At 39.7% G+C, this 20,427-nt stretch overlaps 1 protein-coding gene and 1 pseudogene across 1 annotated transcript; both read left to right on the forward strand.

Annotated features, from left to right (window-relative positions):
• Positions 1-4,533: 4,533 nt before the first annotated feature.
• Positions 4,534-5,593, forward strand: LOC118012633 (annotated as a pseudogene).
• A 346-nt stretch (positions 5,594-5,939) lies between these two features.
• Positions 5,940-17,102, forward strand: TM4SF20 (transmembrane 4 L six family member 20). Its single transcript, XM_035006580.1, has 4 exons — positions 5,940-6,122; positions 11,316-11,381; positions 14,886-15,037; positions 16,755-17,102. Exons 1-4 carry the CDS (start codon positions 5,940-5,942, stop codon positions 17,041-17,043), a joined length of 690 nt encoding a protein of 229 aa, XP_034862471.1. The 3' UTR covers positions 17,044-17,102.
• Positions 17,103-20,427: the final 3,325 nt, after the last annotated feature.

The following is a 20,427-nucleotide window of genomic DNA, read 5'->3' on the forward strand; positions in this document are numbered from 1 at the left end:
TTTCTTTCTTTCTTTCTTTCTTTCTTTCTTTCTTTCTTTCTTTCTTTCTTTCTTTCTTTCTTTCTTTCTTCTCTCAAAGATTTTATTTATTTATTTATCAGAGAGAGAGAATGAGCACAAGCAGGGGGAATGGCAGGCCGAGGGAGAAGCAGGCTCCCTGCCAAGCAAGGAGCCAGACATGGGACTCGGTCCCAGGACCCCGGGATCACGACTGGAGGTGAAGGCAGACATTCAACGAACTGAGGCACCCAGGCACCCTGGAACTTACCACTTTCTAATGTACTCAATATTTATCCATTATATTTATGTTTTGTTTCTACCCATGAGTGTGGAAGCTTTGTGGGGCAGGGATCTCTGTTGGGTTTGTTCACTGATTCATCCCATTTGCTGAGAACAGAGCCTACACAGTAGATTCTCAGTAAGTATTTGCTGAAGGATGAGCTATGCTTCATCTAACACTCCAATGACTTATAAGTTTTCATGACTCTAGACAATTGTCATATGTGCTTCTATGTGCACAAAACCACAAGGTCAAATACTCTATGTCTAAATGATGACGGTCACTGGATTAGAAACTGTATGGAAACTACCTCCACAGGCAAGACAACTCACTATCATTTCATTCATGGTCATTTGCTGCTGATACATAACAAATGACTCTATTAGAATTGCTACTCAGAAATTTTCCTGGCAGCTTTTATTACCGCTCTGCCATAGAGAAGATGCAAGATTCTAAAAGAATCACATGTGTGTTCCTACTTTCCCCTTCATCCTAATCCATGTCCTCCTCTCAGATGAATATTCTTCTTTCTTCTGAGGTAGAAAAGTGGAGAGAGCAAGGTCTTGTCTACTTCCTATTTATGGCTCCGAGTTGAACCTTGGGCAGAGCTGAGCATTTTAGGAAGATGAATGCCAAGGTTCATGTTGATTGTGGACTAAAATCGGATCCCATTAAATTAATAATGTTTATTTTCAGTGAATAATGTTCTCAATGAAATGTGGAATATGATATAAGATCAGGGGAATGACCACATAATGGCAACATTAGGCCAGAAGAAATTATTTGTGAGGAAGTCACATGAAGCTAGAGGGACCTGCACAAGCCAAACATCTGGAGGGGACTGACTCCTACCCCCCACCCCCAGTGCATTTTCCTAATACATCATGACCCCCTCCCAATTTCACATCCAACAACATTCCCTCCAAAGGTATTCTTTCCTAAAGCATCCCATGAACTTCCTAGGCTGTAGCTTTAGTGGTATATGCTTGAACTGAATTATTCCAGAGGGTGCTTCTTGATTTCTCTCCCTTCTGACTACCGCAGGTACAACAGCGGTCATGTCCTGGGAGGCATTTCTGGAAGCTAGCCTAGAACCTGCCCCTCCAAACCTCCCAGTAATTTGTACACATAATTTCCCAGTTATATTTCTAAGACTTTTGGTTTTCTGCAACTGACACTAGTACAGGAAATGCCCCCTGACCATTGTTTTGTGTCAAATTCTAGCCACCCTCCAAAGCCGGGAGGAATTCTAGCTCCCTGCCCATCTTAATAGAATCCTTCCTTGTTCTGAACTCTTTTGCTCCAGCAGGGCATGTGAGAAATTATTTCTGTTCTTTTCTATCCTTGATTTTTGTAACATTCGGTTTTAGCTTTTTTTTGGGGGGGGGCGTTGTAAAAAAATAGAAATCCATTTAAAATAGTGTAGAAGGGGTAATTGGTTATAATATAGAGGCATCTGACAGAAAACAAAGACAGAACCTACAATCAGTCTTCATAGGGTAGGAATCAAGAAGAAAGCCTTCGAGAAGCCAGGCAGCTACTCGTTCTCTGTCTCCCTCTAAAACCCCGTGGTCTTTCACTTCTTTCTACACATCTGCATCTTCTCTTCCTCCTCTCCTTTCTTTTCTGCAGACTGATTTCTCCTTTTCCCCTGGGATAGCTCATGAATTTATATGACCTCTAGAGACTGCTAATTGCCCTCCCAGTACCCTCTGTCTCCTACCCTCCTACCCAATTTTAACTGGGCACAAATCACTTGAAATAAATATTACTTAATCCCCAGACTCCCTTGCAGCCAAATGGTGTTGCATGGCTACATTCTAGCCAATGAGATGGCTCTTTAAAAGGAAGAAGGTGGGCCTTTCTCTTCCTTTATCCTTCTGAGTGGAGAACAGATATGATTAGAGCTATGGCTGCCGTATTTCGAGCATGAGAATGAAGGGATCAAAGAGAAGGTGGTTCTATAAGCTGGAAGGATCTCTGAGGAAGTGGAGCTATTATTCAGGCTCTTGAGTACCTACCTTCAGACTTCTTGTGAAGAGCTAACTTCTGTCTTACTTAAGCCATTGTTATCTTGAATTTCTTTTTACATGCAACTAAAGCCTAAACCTAACTGATAAGCATGTCTTCCCATTTCATGCATAGCAGAGAATAACTAGTATCTTTTTCAATTCTAAACTCCTGGGAGAGATTGGAAGAGCTAAACTCCTATATCTACCGGGATTAGCAATGAGCAGGGGAGCAAAGTTCCATAATACAAATGAGATATAGAGGGTCTACTCATGTAACTTGTGGGGATTGTTTTTACAGAAGGAGGCATATGGGTCAGAAAGGTACCTTAAAAGTTGTCTGCTCTGCTCCTTCTCTTCTTTTATAAGCAGATTCCCTTTTCTGCTTTATCCCTAAATATCTTTCCCTTAATAATACAGACTATATTACTACATTTTTAAAAAAGATTTTGTTTATTTATTTGACAGTGAGAGACATAGTGAGAGAGGGAACACAAGCAGGGGGAGCGGGAGAGGGAGAAGCAGGCTTCCCGCCGAGCAGGGAGCCAGATGAGGGGCTCGATCCCAGGACCCTGGGATCATGACCTGAGCCGAAGGCAGACGCTTAACGACTGAGCCACCCAGGCGCCCCTATACTTCTACATTTTTACACGGTTTTTCAAATACCTACTTTTAGCCACAAGTGTAAAGAGTACCAAACCCAAGCAGAAGTAAGTTTTGTTATGGCCACTAGCAAAGCATGCTACTTAGTTTTGGTCTTAGAGTCTCGAAGTCAGGTAGAGTCTAACAAGTTCAGGTCCCTATGAATAAACTAGTACCTAAACAGTTATTTATTTATTTATTTATTTATTTATTTATTTATTTATTTATTTTTAAAAAAGATTTTATTTATTTATTTGAGAGAGAGAATGAGACAGAGAGCATGAGAGAGGGGAGGGTCAGAGGGAGAAGCAGACTCCCTGCCGAGCAGGGAGCCCGATGTGGGACTCGATCCCGGGACTCCAGGATCATGACCTGAGCCGAAGGCAGTCGCTTAACCAATGAGCCACCCAGGCGCCCCCTAAACAGTTCTTTAATTCAGCTCCTTATGAAGATGGGAAAGGATTTGAAATTGTGAAGTCCACATCTGAAAATAAGTAACTACCTCTTCCCATGTAGTCATCTCAGTAATAAATATATAATTCACTTATATATAATTATAATTCCATAATATTTCCGTAGTCATATAATTTGTAGAATTCAACGGGGTGGTAGTTTTGTTGTTGTTTTGTTTTGTTTTTTTAAGAAGACTCTATGCCTGGTGCAGAGCCCAATGTGGGGCTTGAACTTAGGACCCTGAGATCAAGACCTGAGCTGATATCAAGAGTCAAACATTAACCGACTGAGCCACCCAGGTGCCCCCAGGATGGCAGTTTTTAATTGTTAATTTTTATAAAACAAATATGAAGTTATTCTAGATTCCTCAACCATGCAGAAGTATACAAATCATATAATGGACGTATCCCCTTTCTCTCTGTGATGCTGTAGCATGGTCTGTACTGGGGGTTCCTTCCGTCATTATCAGTGGCATGCTATGGTGACAGGTGGATATTTTTTTAAATTTAATTTTATAATTTTTTATTTTTATTTTTGATGGATGGGGTATTCTTAATCTGTTTGGAACGGGAAACTGGAACTAATGTTTCAGGGTCGCCCCATGGAACACACGCAATGTGCCCTCCTGCTTTTATAGGTTGGCATGCTCCTCTCCAAGACCATGACCGACCCCACTTCTGCATTCACCCCTCCATCCATTCATCATTCCCAATAGCATCTGCTGAAACCATGCTCAGGGCTGGAAAGGGGATTACAGAAGGCAGGCATGGAAGGTATTAGAGCGGCCTATGTTTGACTCTCTTCTGGACACACATCAGTTTGTATTTCATCACGCACTTGAACTCAAGCATAACTGAGTGACCATTGGGCCAAGAAAATGTGAAAAGACACGATGTGGATCTCTTTTGGACAAAAAAACGTTCAGACCCAGTATGTGGCTCACCACATCTTTTTATTCTGCCTCCACAATTGTGAAAGCTGGGATAGAAGTGGTTTGTGCCCCTGAATCTCTCAGTAACAACCATAAACAGAGCCCTCTTGTTGATCTACGATGGCCAGTTAGCATGAGTGAGAACTTTGGTGTTTAAAAGCCTATCCCAACTGATGGAAACTTTTCTTGAGGCACTCACAAACTAGTAGGGAGACAACATGAAGCCAGAGGCCAGAAATATACTGGGCATAACCAAGTAAGTGCTCAAGGTTCGAAGAAAGTAAGACATGATAATCTATCTGCCCCTCCATCTTTCTCCTATTCCCATTTCATTCTGGTTTCCATACTTGAATACTGTCAGTTTTCCAGTGTTAACGGAAACTCCCACTAGCCTTGGACAGGCCACATCTAAATGGATTCGTCTATAAGACTGGAAAAATATGAAATCAAAAAAATTTCTTAATTTTGTGTATGTGAGAATACAGTCTGAAACCGAGCCCTAACGTTTTGACGAATCAAGAACATTTGCAGCAGAGAAAATTATTTTCTGTTTCATATATGTTCATTTTCTTATTGAACATTTTCAAAATAAGGAACTTCCATAGGTGGTAATAATATCAATACAACAGGAAAACATACTTTTTATAAAATGGATATTCTTGTTTTTACTTTTTATAAGGCATACTAGTAAAATGTAAATTAAGGAAACATATCCTAAACCCATCCTTTTTCTCCTTTTTTCCTTTTTTTTTTTTTTTTAGTTTTCATCTCTTTATTTTCTTGCATAAATGTATCTAACAGAAACTACAGCTTTTTTTCCCCACCTTCCTTCCCCTATGGAGCCAGGGAGAGTGACCTTTATCTGCATTATTACGTGGGTCACAAGGGCAAGTTTGACCTCAGATTCCTGTAGTTTCAGTTCCCACCTGATGAGAAATCGAGATGTGTCATCTATTGCAATTACACAAATGATGTCATGATCGGGCTTATGTACATCAAAGTGCGATGGAGATATTGAGGAGAATAATTGTTGGCAGCATGATAACCAGAAAGGATGATGCTCTGTGGCCTCCTCCTGATAGGGTGGGCTGGCAGGAGTTTGAAATTGTCATTGGAGATGAACACGTTTCTTTAACAACATCAAAAATTGGCTGTCTTATTGATGTCACTCAATCCAAGGGTCCAGAAGGCTTACAGGTATTTTATTATCTTGCCCAGGACCTGAAGTGTTTTGTCTTCAGTCTTACTGGATTACATTTCCAGATTAAGCCAGTGTAGATTGACTATTGAGGTGGACACAAGGGGAGTGGGTGGGAGTAGCTGTTTTTAATAACCATTATCAGGAAATTTTTGTGTATATCAGGGCAATTTTTTTATAAACTATAAATAGTTGTTGTTAATAAATATATAACAAACTGAAAAAAAAAAAAAAGAAATCCAACTTACTTCCTGTAACAGTTCTCATAATAATGCCCTGCCCTGCCCTACTGGATGGACTCTGAACTTCCTGCAGTTATTTTTCATAAGTTCTAGACTCTAACCAGAAGGCTCAGGATAAAAGGCAAGACAGTGCCATGCCAGGAGCCACTTTGACAAGGGTTTCTCACTGAACCAGGGGGTGACCATGACCTGCTGTGAAGGGTGGACATCCTGCAATGGATTCAGCTTGCTTGTTCTACTTCTATTGGGAATAGTTCTCAATGCAATCCCTCTAATTGTCAACTTTGTGGATGGAGGCCAATTTTTTCACAACCCCATCTCTTGCTTTGAGTGGTTGTTCCCAGGGATTATAGGAGCAGGTCTGATGGTGAGTAACATTTATTTGGCTTGATTTGGAGAAAGGACTGCCTATTTTACCAAAATCCTAAACACCATCTTTCAGCTTTACAGTGGACTATGTCTTGGCTCAGGATACTGTCAGGAGCAGTGGAATGGTATTAATTTATACCCTCATCAGTGAAGAATGACAATTTAAATAAACTGTGGTATGGACTAGGGAGTTTGGGCAAAAAAATTAATAATTTTATAAAAGTTGGTTGGATTGTTACCTATCCTATTTCTTCACAGGTGTTATGCCGTTCTTCTAAGCTTTAAAGTTAGTGTTCAAGGTGTTTTGAATCCCTTCCCTCAGCTTTCCTTTGCCAATACTAGTCTCTAAGTATTCACTCCAGGAATACGGGAGTGGTAAGTGGTACCTAAGGGAGTCTGGTTAATGTCCGAGAAATGAGCTTTTGTTTGAACCTGTGTGCATTTCAGTGGTGATGAGTTACCGCTGCTGGTCTTAGCCCAGACTTTATGAAAACGCTCTTGGGTCATTACATGTTAAACTTTAGATAAAAATTTGTCCTTACACAAAGTTATTTGTTTTTAAAATCAGTACTTTTTAATGAAAACAACTTGACCAAAAATCTGTCACAGAATTTTGAGACCCATTAAAACAAAAGTTTAATGAGAAAAAAAAAAATTGTCCTTTGGCTGGCACACTGGATTTGAGACCACATTGGCCCCAAAAAGCCATTTTAGGAAGCATTCCCCAAAAGTCGATGGTTTCTTTCCCTCTAACATCGTGAGCAATCTATTCACCTTGCTTTAGGCAGAGGGGCTGTTTCTTCAAACAACCCTGAGAGTTCCCTTCCAGGCTGAGAGAAAGTGATCAACAGTGCTCAGCCCTGATGCAACTGCCAATCCTTGTGTCTGCTTTCTGCCCTTCTAGAAGCTTCTCTCCACTTAAATAGCATGAGCTTCCTTGCATCTTGCTTAGACCAAAAGACAGGAGCAGCTCACCAAGTCTAACCAATGAGGGCAATTTCCACGAGGCCCCAAAAGTACCTCAGTTAAAACAATCCATTTAGAATAAGTCACGTCTTTTTAACTATAAATTGGCTCTACTACAAAACCTGTCTCAGTTAAAAACAATTTCTTGCTTGCATTAATGGAGCCTGAGTTGGTGATTGTACACACCTACATTCCATGTGTGTTTATGTTGGTGGGGGGAGGGGAGGAAGGGGAGGGGGTGAAGACAGAGAAGGGCGCACAGAGAGTACTCTTAAGTGCCAGCTACTGGGTTTACACTATCTCATTTCATCTAATAATCTGGCTAAGCAGATATTACCATTTGTATTTTAACAGATCAGCAAACAGAAGGTTAGGACTGTTAACAAGGCGCATAGTAGGTGTGAAACTCAATTCCAGATTTATCTGATTCCAAAGCTCTGTTTTCCACCAGTATTAGCACCATAATCCTCAACAGCTGTCTCCAGTTGACAGAGGGGAAAGATAAAATCCATAACCTAATCCATAAATTTAAGTGGCCAGGAAACAGAAGCATAGAAAGGTGAAATAAATCTGCAAAACAGTTCCAGAAAATCTGGACTTCTTGGTTCTAGGACTAGGTTTACTTTATCATCCTCAGTAAATATTAATGAAGACCCGGAATCACATGCGGGATCTCTATTACGCAGTACCGTAGAAGGTCATCAAGGCAGCAAACTACCTGAAAATTTCAATAGGCGTTTTATAGACTGAGCCTCAAACTATAGACTAGGCTCACAAGCAGACTGGTAAGTGATAGAAGGGCTGAGTACAGATACATCTTCATGCTCCTTGGCTATAAATAGAATGTGAAAGAACATCTTTTTCAAAGGGAATCATTCAAAATATTGAACTCTTCATATACTTGTAAACATGCAGAAAAGTTAATAAGGAAGCATTCACTACCTGTGAGAGTACTCTTGTCATAGCTCTTGAAATCTTTCTAAAATTGCTGCGGCATTTTAAATTTTCTTCAAAAGCAGGGGATTTTGCAGGAAGTGGCTAATAATAACTATGGAATTCATTATTGATTACTTCATAAAATACACATTCATTTTATGGTTTTATGATTTAGTGAAAAGAGAAGTGAACATTTTCATCCTTTGAAACCATGACTAAGAGTAGATATTACATAATTATCTACAATCATTGTCTGCTAAGTAGAAAAATCAATACATGTTTTTTTTTTTCCAGGTACTAAAAAGAAAGACTTGAAATGTTTCCTCTAAAAAATATAAAGGACACTTTATTTTTATGTGAGATCAGTTGGAAGTCCGATCTTAATCATGCTTATTCATTGAGTGTGCTTATTACATAACGATAATTTATCAGTTACTAAAGTCTTAACAAATTGTTGAACGTTAACCAAATTAGAAGATATTATGTACAGCAAGAATTCTCAAAATGTAGTTTTTATATTTATGATGAACTACGGCTTTGTGTGTTACTCTCATGTTCAAGTACTTAGAAAAATCCCAAAAGTTGCATTCTGTCCGAGTTTTAATGATCTAAAAGCTTTCTATTACTTCATTTGTAAAATTGTTTACTACCTTACTTCTAAAGCTGGATAAAAGTATGGGTTTCTATTAAAAAAAATGAACAAGTATTGTTCAACAAAAGTAGTATACTTTTTTATAAAAACAAATGTCAAGATTTTTAATTTCACAAAAACTCATGCATTCAAGCGTGCTTAAGAATTGAAGAGAAAGAGTATTTTCCTAATTACTCATTTTCACAGGAGATTATCTGGAAGATTTATTATAATTCAGTTACATATGCACACACATACTTTCATATTTTACTGTCCAGGGGTGCCTGTCTCAGTCGGTGGAGGGTGCAACTTGATCTCTAGGTTGTGGGTTCGAGCCCCATGGTGGGTATAGAAATGACTTAAAAAAAATAAAATAAAATCACATTTTATTGTCCATCTTATAAAGAGCCCCTCCAACTTCCAAAACTTTGAATGGACAAAATGGTTGAAATACAGTGAATTATCACGTTACCTATAATGATGGAATAAAGATGTGTTAAGATGTCATGAAGTCAACTGGGTGAGGATTCATATATTGCAAGCCATTATTACTTTATAAAACACCTTTGCAAGGGAGAAGAACTACAAAAGTAAATGTTCAGCATTTCTGAGATAAATTAATCCTCCAGAAAGTTAAAGTTTTATTTACATCAATAAGGAAAATGGAATGATTTATCCATTTAAGCTGTAGCTTAATGTTGTTCCACCTTTAACGGACTCATTACATTTCTAAATCAGGGGTTGGGAAATTTTTTCTATAAAGAGCCAGATAGTGAGTATTTGCAGCTTTGCAATCCAGTCTCTCTCTCAACTATTCAACTGTACCATTGATGTGTGGAAACAGCCATGCACAATTAAGTGAATGGGCATGGTTGTATTCAAATAAAACTTTATTTATAAAAAAAAGAGATGGTGGGCCACAGTTTGCCAGTTTCTGTTCTAAATTATTTGTTCCTTAAATTCAGAAGATAGTATAGCTTATGAGTACAACAAAGGAAGCTTAGCCCATGAATGCTAACACCTATTTGGAAGCTAAAATTTATTTTTCCTTTTCTTCTGGGCTCTCAAGCTATGCCCCAGAGTGGCTGGGTTGTCATACATACCTGTGCCCCCTGAATTATAAGAGTGTTGGTGTTCAAGGCACTATATAAGCAAAACTTGATAACAATACTCTTCTCTACAAGTGACATGGAGTCAGCACACGGTCAGAACGGGGTGAAGTTTGTCAGGGAAGCTGCCTTGTAAGCTGCAGATCTTAGACCTGTTCTAAAAGAACAAAGGTGGATGTGGGCTTGAAAAGAAGCATCAGGGAAAGAGCAGTAAGGAGGACGATGAGATGAATCAGGTGGTGGTGTGGGGGCGGCGGGGGCGGGGGGGGAAGGATGAGAATGAATAGACTCTCTGGAGGAAGAGAGAACTGTCAGAATTGGCCAGTGTAGAGTCATGGTTGAAAGTCTGGGCTCTGGACCCCAAATGCCTAGCTTTGGATCCCCACTCATCCACTTTCTAAGGTCAGTAACTCAAACTTGCTGTGTCTCAGTTTTTTCCTTGGTAAAACTGGGAGTAATACTAGCGCCTACCTCATGGGATTGTTATGAGGCTGGAATGAACTGAACCATGTTCAACACCTACAACAGTACCTGGCCTGTTGTTAGAACTCAATAAAACATTAGAAAACAAGAGTGGGAAGAAGAAGAGAGAACTGCTTTAGGGAAGTAGTACTGAGAGAGCAGAAAAAGCTCACGGCTAAAATTTCTACAGTGGAAGGAAATGATTTACATTTCACTCTTCAATGATACAAAACTTTTTCCAGTAAGAATTTCTAGTCATGGCTACTGACTAGATATTACTCAAAATTGAAACCTAATCCTGAGAATGAGGCATCATTTCTCACAGTTTTCCTCAGCAATGTGCCTCTCCCTTGACATAGAAGGCTCTATATGCAGGATTCCCAAAAAGTGAGCTCACGACCTTTCATGGATCCATGAGCAGAAAGGAGAACGTGGAACCAAAAATAATTCTCCGGTCATAAGCTTGGTGACGGGCGAGATGGTGGTGACCCTCTCTAAACCAGGGGTTGGGAAATTTTTTCCCAAAAAATTTTCCCAAAATCAGGGGGTAGGAGGGAAGTTAGGCAGTGGGAGAGGGTGGGGACAGAATTCTTAGTTCCCAACTGCCAACCAAACAATTCCTTTTCTGGATGCTTGCCAGATTAATTTATACAGTTTTTGGGAAATTGGGTAAGTGGTCATAGATTATAGTAACTTAAAAAAAAAAAAAAGGAAGAGGAAGAAAGAAAAAAGAAAAAAAAAGAATTTTGGATGGTGCAAACAATTCTTTCAGAAACATTCCTTCCAAAACAATGAATAACTAACTCATTCTAATCCATTTAAAATCCAAGTCTCTCTAAAGATGAGAGTAAGAATGTAGATGGAAGAGTTTGAAGCTGTTATCCTGAGAGGTCCCAGCCCTCCCCCACTTTAATCTTTGTGGTTGAAATGGGGATCCCAAAGTGCAGGAGATCAAGGGATATTGCCAAATTTCCCCTTTTGTTCTCTTGAGCCCTGATTTCCCACAACTGTGGGAGGTGGTGATGAGTGCTTTTTCCATCTGATGAGAAGCAATCACATTCATCGTTCCTGTTGATGTGATTTCCAGGCCATTCCAGCAACAACAATGTCCTTGGCAGCAAGAAAAAGAGCGAGCTGCAACAACAGAACTGGAGTGAGTATGGTGCCATCCCCCGGAGCCAGAGCACAAGAAGAGTTGGTGACTGATGAGTCATCAGTATCTGCCCAGGCAGTGGCAGGACCACAGCCATAGAAACGTGCAATTTACAACGATTCCATGATATTATGGAAAGTGTGAAGTTTTTCTTTTTTCTTTTTGTCCCCATAAGAATTTAGCTTTGGAGTCAGTCTTCAGACCTTTCCTCAATCTCCAGTTTCACTACCTAAAGGTTTTCAGAGAAAGGAGATTTGGAAGGCACACCCAGAGCTGTAATCAGTTTCATAATTCTTGAATACTTGTTATTTTCGTGATGTGTATAAAGACTTCGGGAAAGTGTACCCTCAATTCTATGAAAGATGGCTTTGCTAGGATCAGAATAATTTGTCCTTATCCAGTTAAAGGAGACAATGGTTATTTTTTTCAAACATTTACTGTGCACCCATTATGTATAAAATTGTAACTAAGTTAAAAGTGAAGGAAGTGAGTATTTGTTAACCTTCTGTTACTATGCTCAGAACACTTCCAACTCTACAACCTTATTTAATTCTCTCAAAACCGCTAAGTGGGAAATATTATGGTCTCTGTTTCATTGGCTGAGAAATTGATCCTCAGAGAAAGCAAATAATTTGCCAGGGTAGTGCAGCTGGTAAGTAGGTGAATTTTTATCCAAATCTATCAGACTCCAAAATTCACAATCTTTACACTATTTATGCCATGGCCATTGTTATTAAGTAACACTGAGGACTCTAATAATTCTCTAAGGGCGGGGGGTAGATCAATAAACAAGCAGTCATAGTAAATATTCCTGGCTGAGCTTGAGGTTTGAAAACGATGGTGCTCAGCCTTAGGAGAACATTAGAATCACCCAGAATGATCTTAAAAATATCAATGCCTGGTGGCCCCCAGAGATTCAGTATTTTTCAAAAGCACCCCAGGTGATTCCAATGCAACCCCAGGGGGGAGACCCAGTGTTTAAAAGCGTGCATATTTATATCTGTATTACATATTTATATTTTTAAAAATTACCCTTTTCTGACATTTGATATTTATCTAGGATTATAATTACTTTGCTAATTGTTGATAGTCCATCTTTGTTCCTGATACACCATAGATACTTGGAAGATACACGGTATGACTTAAACACCAAACTTTTACTGTGCACCCATTATGTATAAAATTATAACTAAGTTAAAAGTAAAGGAAGTGAATATTTAACCTTCTGTTACTATGCTCAGAACACTTCCAACTCTACAACCTTATTTAATTCTCTCAAAACCACTAAGATAACTAATGATAACTATGATAACTAATATCAATAAATTTAGTTTTCAGTTTCCCCTCTCTGGCACTTTTCTTTTTAAATTATAATTTGCAGTTTGACTTTGTCTTACTTCTATATTCTACTTACATTCTTGAGAAAGACATCTTGAGATATTTCTAATCCCTGAACTCTAAAATATCAGAACACTTCCCTAAATTTTTGTCTCAAATCGTATTTCCATTAAGAATCTTTTTCCCCCACATGTCTTTAATGACAAGTCATCTTTTCAACGATCACTTAGGTTTTTTCTGTCCTTGGAGGGCCGTATGTTGAAAATAAGCAAGACACCTTTTCATGCAGGTGTGGGGCTTAACTCAGCAGGATTTTCTTCCCCATACCAACCTTGAAAATCATTGGAATTCATGCTTCAGCAACATTACAGATTATTATGTGCCAAGGAGCTACAGGAACTCTGGAGTGCCAAGGGCGGGGGGTGCTATATAATACAGCTCATGCTCTATTAATAATAGAGGTGCTGGCTATTTATTTAAAATTTCCAGCTTATATTGATTATACGCAATAAAGTGTTCCTAGGCACTTTTCTCACTTTGTGGCAGTCATGGAGAGACTGATGTTTAAGTCATATTATGTATCTTCCAAGTCTAGAAAAGACCAAGACATCATAAAGGTGATAAAGGCTAGATCTTAAGGTGGAAGATGGGGTCACTAAGGTTTATCTCCTGTATTAACTGTTCCAACTATTTCCTGTACTTTAACTGTTCCTTGCTCCTTCCCTTTGTCCAATTCTTGGTTTTGTTTCCACATGCTTTGGTTTTGCGGAGTCATTTACATGAACCCCCACAGGATCAGTTCTAAAGCCAGGCCCCTTTGTAGTGATAAGAAGTTAGAAATAATAAATGACCAAAATATAAATAGTGCACTTCTTGATGAGCAAATTAACTGGCACAGTCCACAGTAGCGTGGAAGAATCTGGATTTGAATTAGACCCCAAGTCCATCATTCTGCGCTTTCAGCTCGATGAATTCTGGTGTAGTGATTAAAATCTGAGCACTAGCATTTCTCAGCTGTGAGATTCTGACAAGTTTGCCAACCTCCCTGAATTATATTTTTCTCATCCATAAAGTGGGAATAATAGTATCTATCTCTTGGGGTTATTGAAAGGGTTAAATGAGATAATATATGTAAAGCCCAATATCCCACAACATGCATAAGGTACATAAGGAAGCCACTTCTTCTGCCTACTCATTTAAGCCAGGTCTCCTAAACCCTCTGGAAGTGGTAGTATTATTGCATCCAAGGAAAAGGACAAGTATTCCTTCATCTCTGCAGATTTTAAGTCATAATTATCATTGACTAACAACTTCACTGAAGCAACATAGAGCTTTTTTTTGGAAAGCATACACATATACCAACATTCACTTGGGCCATAACATTTCCTACTGGCAAATTCCATGCTTTTTTTCTGCTTTCTCTGACTCTCTTTCATGAAATGAAAGGTGCTTAAAGGCTTACAATCTTTCTCCCTAACACAATATAGTTCTCCATCAGGGGCAGTTCTGCCCCCCAGAGGGACATTCAGCAGTGTCCGGGACACATTTGGTTGTCAACAGTTTGGAGGGGTGGAGGGACTGCTACTGGTATCTAGTGGGTAGAGACCAGGGATGCTGCCAAACATCCCAGAATATACAGGAAAGGCCCCAAAACAAAATGCCCAATGTCAGCAGTGCTGAGGTTGAGAAACTCCGCTTAACACTACACTATTGATTGATCCCTGCAGAATGGGGACCACTAGCCACTCACAGCATCAGGGCCAAATCTGGATGAAAGAGTTGGGAGTCAGAAGATCAGACACCAAAATGTGGGTGGTTAGGATCTAGTCCAGGTTCTGTGGAGTAGGAAGTACACAGAATGGGGAGGAGGTACCAGATGTGAGTGGTCTCTCGAAACAGACAAGACTCAGGTATATAAAGGTGCAGATTTTCTGGAGACAGTAGCAAGCCCAACAATCTTTTAATAAGTCTAATCAAATGGCAGAGACTTTGCCCTCCTTGTTCTTTGATAATTCAGACCTAATCAAATGGAGATCTTAAGACCTAGGACCACGGGGGCACTGGAGACCAGCAGCAGTTGATCAGAAGCCTGCACCTGCTGCTGAGTCTCGAAACAGACCAGGAACACGTAAGAACGTGTGCCAAATCTCCTCCTTTATTTTCCAGATGCTTCTGTCATCACTTCTGAATGTAATCACGGTCATTGGTGCTGTGTATTGCATGTTGGTATCTATCCGGGCTCTCTCGGAAGGTCCTCTCATTTGTAACTCTCAAGAGAACAGCACTTCCAGTTGTGAATTTTCATTCAATAACTTGACGTGAGTATCCTGATTTTCACAGATTGTCTTACATGCTGCAGCTAGTTCCATGAGAATAGTGTGGTGCTGACACGGAGCCATGCTGTGCTTTGATGGAATGAGTGGAACACAGGTTCTTAGGGATTTAGCACCTTAATGACACTTGGTACAATCCCACAGAAATGGAGGAAACACTCAGAATGGTTTGGGGGGGGGCGGGCAGGAAGGGCAGGAATCTTGTCCAAAAGGAGTACTTGACTCAGATGGCTTATCCCATGGCTGCGTGTGTGTCTGTGTCTAAAGAATTTCTAGAAATATACACCAGAAACTTAACTTTTATCCTTGAAGAATGGCCACGGGGGACGCCCTGGGGAAGTGAAGGGAGCACTAAATTTCTACACTTCCGAACTAACTCAGGTTCTCAGTCCTAATCATGTGTTACCTTTATAATTTAAAAAAATGGAATAAAAACGCAATACATAAAATCTAGAGCCTTACTTATAAGCTCTAAAAGAAACAAAAGCAGTTGATGGATTCATGCAGAAGTACTATAAATATACTGCAGGCATGGGAATGGATCAAGGTTAACTCATATAGTGACAGTATTGAGGAGTTACTTGTAAGTGGCTCATTTCAGACTTGTCACATGGTTCTGTGCCTGAATCTAGGCACAATCTGTAAAACTGGAAGAAAAAAACAATCTGACTCTTGGTTATCTGTATGTTGCTCAGTTTGGATAAGAACCAGAATTCGCTTTTATAATTACATGAAAAAAAAAAAATCCCCCTCCTTTTCTCTTGCTACCTTAAGAAAGAAAAATCTCTCAAAATTTGCATGCTGCAGTTGTTGTGACTCAAAATTAAAAAAAAAAATCCCTTTCCTAGTAGATCTATAGTTTAAAATAAGACATTTCAAGCACAGATGCTCTACACATTTGGTCCTTAGGAGAGAATAACTCACCAGGCACCAGGCTAAGCTCTGGAGATAAGAGCCACTGCAACTGGGGAGACATAGTAACGCAGTTACAAGACGGATCCTATGCTTGCGGCAAACTGCAAAAAGCATACTCCCATTCCATGTGTTGAAGATACTGTTGTCTTCCCAGGATAAATGTCAGTTGTTGGTATCCAGAAATGCAAACTCTCTAAGAATACTTAGCCTTACTCTAGAAAAACCGGGGGGAAAATCATCTTAGGGCAGACGGTGTTTGGGCTAGAAGTCTCTCATTTTCCATACCTTGTTACAATGGGTACAAATTCCTTTAATCAGACATTTTTTAACATGCCTTTTGTCAGTAAAAGTTGTATAGCCAGTTTAAGAGCAGATGCAACACTGCAGTTTTGTACTAAGAATTGAGTTCCATGCAAGGGCGGGGGGGGGGGGCTCCTTAATTTACCTGTCTTTAGCAAGTAGAGGACCGCCTGTATAATTAGGTTGAATCATGTGAGATTAAGAATATTCGACCATTTCTGACATAGAAAATTTCACATGGTTCAACCCAAGAGTAGGTACTATAGAAATGCTGGTTAGAGGATGGACAGATACTCAATAAAAGTTTTGTAGCTGTCAGAGTATATGGATAGATGATCAGAAACCCAGATCTTAGCTATAGCTTCTGGGCACAGTATTTCAAAGGACTTGCTGTTTTAGTATACTTGCCCTTTTCTGGGCACGATGATGCATTCTTTTCATGGTAAGTGATATTCCTGAAAATCTTATATCGTTTCTTTCATTTCAGTGACATTCATCCAGAATCCTTCAATCTGCAGTGGTTCTTTAGTGAGTCTTGCCTCGCTCCTACTGATTTCAGTAATCTCACCATCGATGGCTTCATGGCCAGTGACTGGAGAAAATATACCTTGCACTTCAATTCTAAAGAAAACAAAGACAGGGTGATCCATTTCTCAGTGTTTTTAGGCCTACTACTTGTGGGGATTCTGGAGCTCCTGTTTGGGCTCAGTCAGATGGTCATCGGTTTCCTTGGCTGTCTGTGTGGAGTCACTAAGCGGAGAAGTAGAATTGTATAGTTTCGTGGTAATAAAATGGAAATATTAGCAGTTTTGAATCATTTGAGAATTGCATTTAAAAGACATTCTTTGGGGCGCCTGGGTGGCTTAGGTCTTGATCCTGGGGGGAGGGGTGCTGCTCAGCGGGGAGCCTTCTCCTCCCTCTGGTTTGTGCTCTCTCAAATAAATAAATAAAATCTTAAAAAAAAAAAAGACACTCTTGTAGAATTTCAAAAATGGAACACTGTCTAGAAAGCCGTATGAGTCTCTTTACACCAAAAATCATCTTTGAGGTGATTAAAAAAAAATCAGCCTTTCATGTATTCAAGCAAAAACAATCATCAGTGGTTGACTTTGGGGAAAGGTGGAGAGGAGTTTTCAATTTGTTTTGTATCTTTTGGTACTTCTGTAATATTCAAATTTTGTAATTCTATATTCTTGTGTGTGGAGGGAGAAGGGAGGGAGGGGGAAAGGAGAAGGAAGACGGGGAGGAAGAGAGGACAGGAAGGAACAGAAGTTATCCTGGAAGTGAAAATATGGAACTTCTTTATGGTATTTCTTTATACTTAAAAAAAAAAAAAGAATAAACAGATAACCTGAATGGTTTTAGACCTAATTTCCAGCTTATAGGCAATCTGGGGAAGAGGACATAGACAAATCCAAAAGGTGGGGCAGTAAGCAGACAATAGCCCCGTTTTCAACAAGAAAATATATAGGAAAAATAAAAGGTGGGGCGGGCTGAGGGAATTAATCCAGATTAAGAGAACAAAGAGACAGGATTCAATGAAAGGTGTTCTGTAGACTCATTTCATTGGGGGATAACTGGGGAGACTTGTACAAGGATTGGTTTAGGGGGATGCCTGGCTGGCTCAGTCAGTGGAGTTTTTGACTCTTGATTTCTGGGTCATGAGTTCAAGCCCCATGTTGGGCGTAGAGCCTACTTAAACAGACAGGGGAAGGAAGGAAGGAAGGAAGGAGGGAAGGAGGGAAGAAGGGAAGGAGGGAAGGAGGGAAAGAGGGAGGGAGGGAGGGAGGGAGGGAAGGAAGGAGATTGGTTTAAGTCATATCAAAGAATTACTGTTAACATTTTTAGTCCTGACAATGGCTTTATGGTTACACAGGAAAATGTTCTTATTTTTAAAGAAATGTGTATTTCTGTGTTTGGGGGGAAGTATGTTTTTAAAATACTTCACTCAAAAAATGAAGCTATGGAAAAATGTTGTATTTAGGTGACAGGTATATGGCAATCCATTACACTCTTCTATTTTCCTGTTTGCATTCTTCCACAATTAAAAAAAATAAATGCCTCGAAACAAAAAAGCCAGCCTTTCCAAAGCTGCTTTCTACACATGCCAATCTTTAAAAGACAGGGTAACAAAACCATGCATTTTCCATATTAAAATGTTTTATAAAACAGACAAAACTGAAAATCCAATTTTTTTTTAAAGATTTTAAAGATTTTTTTTAAAAGATTTTATTTATTTATTTGAGAGAGAGAGAATGAGAGAGAGCACATGAGAGGGGGGAGGGTCAGAGGGAGAAGCAGACTCCCTGCCGAGCAGGGAGCCCGATGCGGGACTCAATCCAGGGACTCCAGGATCATGACCTGAGCTGAAGGCAGTTGCTTAACCAACTGAGCCACCCAGGCGCCCTGAAAATCCAATTTTCTGAATGTGATCATTCCTGCATTTTATTTCAATTGTTTATGTTTTCTGGGCTTAAGTTCTAGAAATAATTTTCAATACCTATATAGCCACTCCCCTCAAAATTAGTAACATCAAGGACACAGAGGCATTTTTTGCTGAATCCATTTGCTGTATAAAGACCTTCCTATACTCCTTTATAGGCCTATTTATCCTTGAGGTCTAGCTTCAGTGTCTCTCACTTGAGAAAGCTTTCCCAGGGTGCAGGATTCCAACAAACTAAGTTAGCACTTACACAGACCACTGTTATCATACCTGTCACAATGTAACATAAATGTTTGTGTGTCCACTACTACCAGAAAATGTGAGAGAACAGGAACCACGTCCTTCTCATCCATTTATTCATCAGCTCTTTTAAAAAATTTTATTTAAATTCGAGTTAATGTATAAGTGTATTATTAGTTTCAGAGGTAGAATTTAGTGATTCATCAATTGCATAGAACACCCAGTGCTCATTACATCACGTGCCCTCCTTAATGCCCACCACCCAGTTACCCCATCTCCCCGCCCCCTCCCCTCCAGCAACCCTCAGTTTGTTCCCTATAGTTAAAAATCTCCTTTGGTTTGCCTCCCACTCTATTTTTATTCTATTTTTCCTCCCTTCTTCTATGTTCATCTGTTTTGTTTCTTAAATCCCACATGAGTGAAATCTTATGCTATTTGTCTTTCTCTGATTTATTTAGCTTAGCATAATACCTTCTAGTTCCATCCATGTCGCTGCAACTGGCAAGATCTCATCCTTTTTGATGCCTGAGTAATATTCCATTGTATGTATATACCACATCTTCTTTATCCATTCATCTGTTGATGGACATTTGAGCTCTTTCTGTATTTTGGCTATTGTAGATAATACTGCTATAAACATTGGGGTGCACGTGCCCCTCTGAATTAGTATTTTTATATCCTTTGGGTGAATACCTAATAGTGCAATTGCTGGGTCATAGGGTAGTTCTATTTTTAACTTTTTGAGGAACCTGTTTTCCAGAGTGGCTGCACCAGCTTGCATTCCCACCAACAGTGTGGGAGGGTTCCCCTTTCTCCGCATCCCCGCCAACATCTGCTGTTTCCTGAGTTGCTAATTTTAGCCATTCTGACTGGTGTGAGGTGGTCTCTCATTGAGGTTTTGATTTGTATTGCCCTGATGCCGAGTGATGTTGAGCATTTTTTCATGTGTCTGTTAGCCATAGTTGTATGTCTTCTTTGGAGAAATGTCTGTTCCTGTCGTCTAGTTTTTAACTGGATTTTTTATTTTTGGGGTGTTAGGTCTGGTAAGTTCTTTATAGATTCTGGATACTAGACCTTTATCCAACGTCATTTGCAAATACCTTCTCTCATTCTGTTGGTTGCCATTTAGTTTTGTTGATTGTTTCCTTTGCTGTGCAGAAGCTTTTTATCCTGCTGACTTCCAATAGTTCATTTTTGCTTTTGTTTCCCTTGCCTCTGGAGATGTGTTAAGGAGTTGCCGTGGCTGAGGTCGAAGAGGTTGCTGCCTGTGTTCTCCTCTAGGATTTTGATGAATTCCTGTCTCACGTTTAGGTCTTTCATCCATTTTGAGTCTATTTTTGTGTGCGGTGTAAGGAAATGGTCCAGTTTCATTCTTTTGCTTGTGGCTGTCCAATTTTCCCAACACCATTTGTTGAAGAGACGGCCTTTTTTCCGCTAGATATTCCTTCCTGCTTTGTCGAAGGTTAGTTGACCATAG

This window comes from Mirounga leonina, unplaced genomic scaffold (genome assembly GCF_011800145.1).
Source record: "Mirounga leonina isolate KUSES-001 unplaced genomic scaffold, KU_Mleo_1.0 Mir_151, whole genome shotgun sequence".
Lineage (NCBI taxonomy): Eukaryota > Metazoa > Chordata > Mammalia > Carnivora > Phocidae > Mirounga > Mirounga leonina.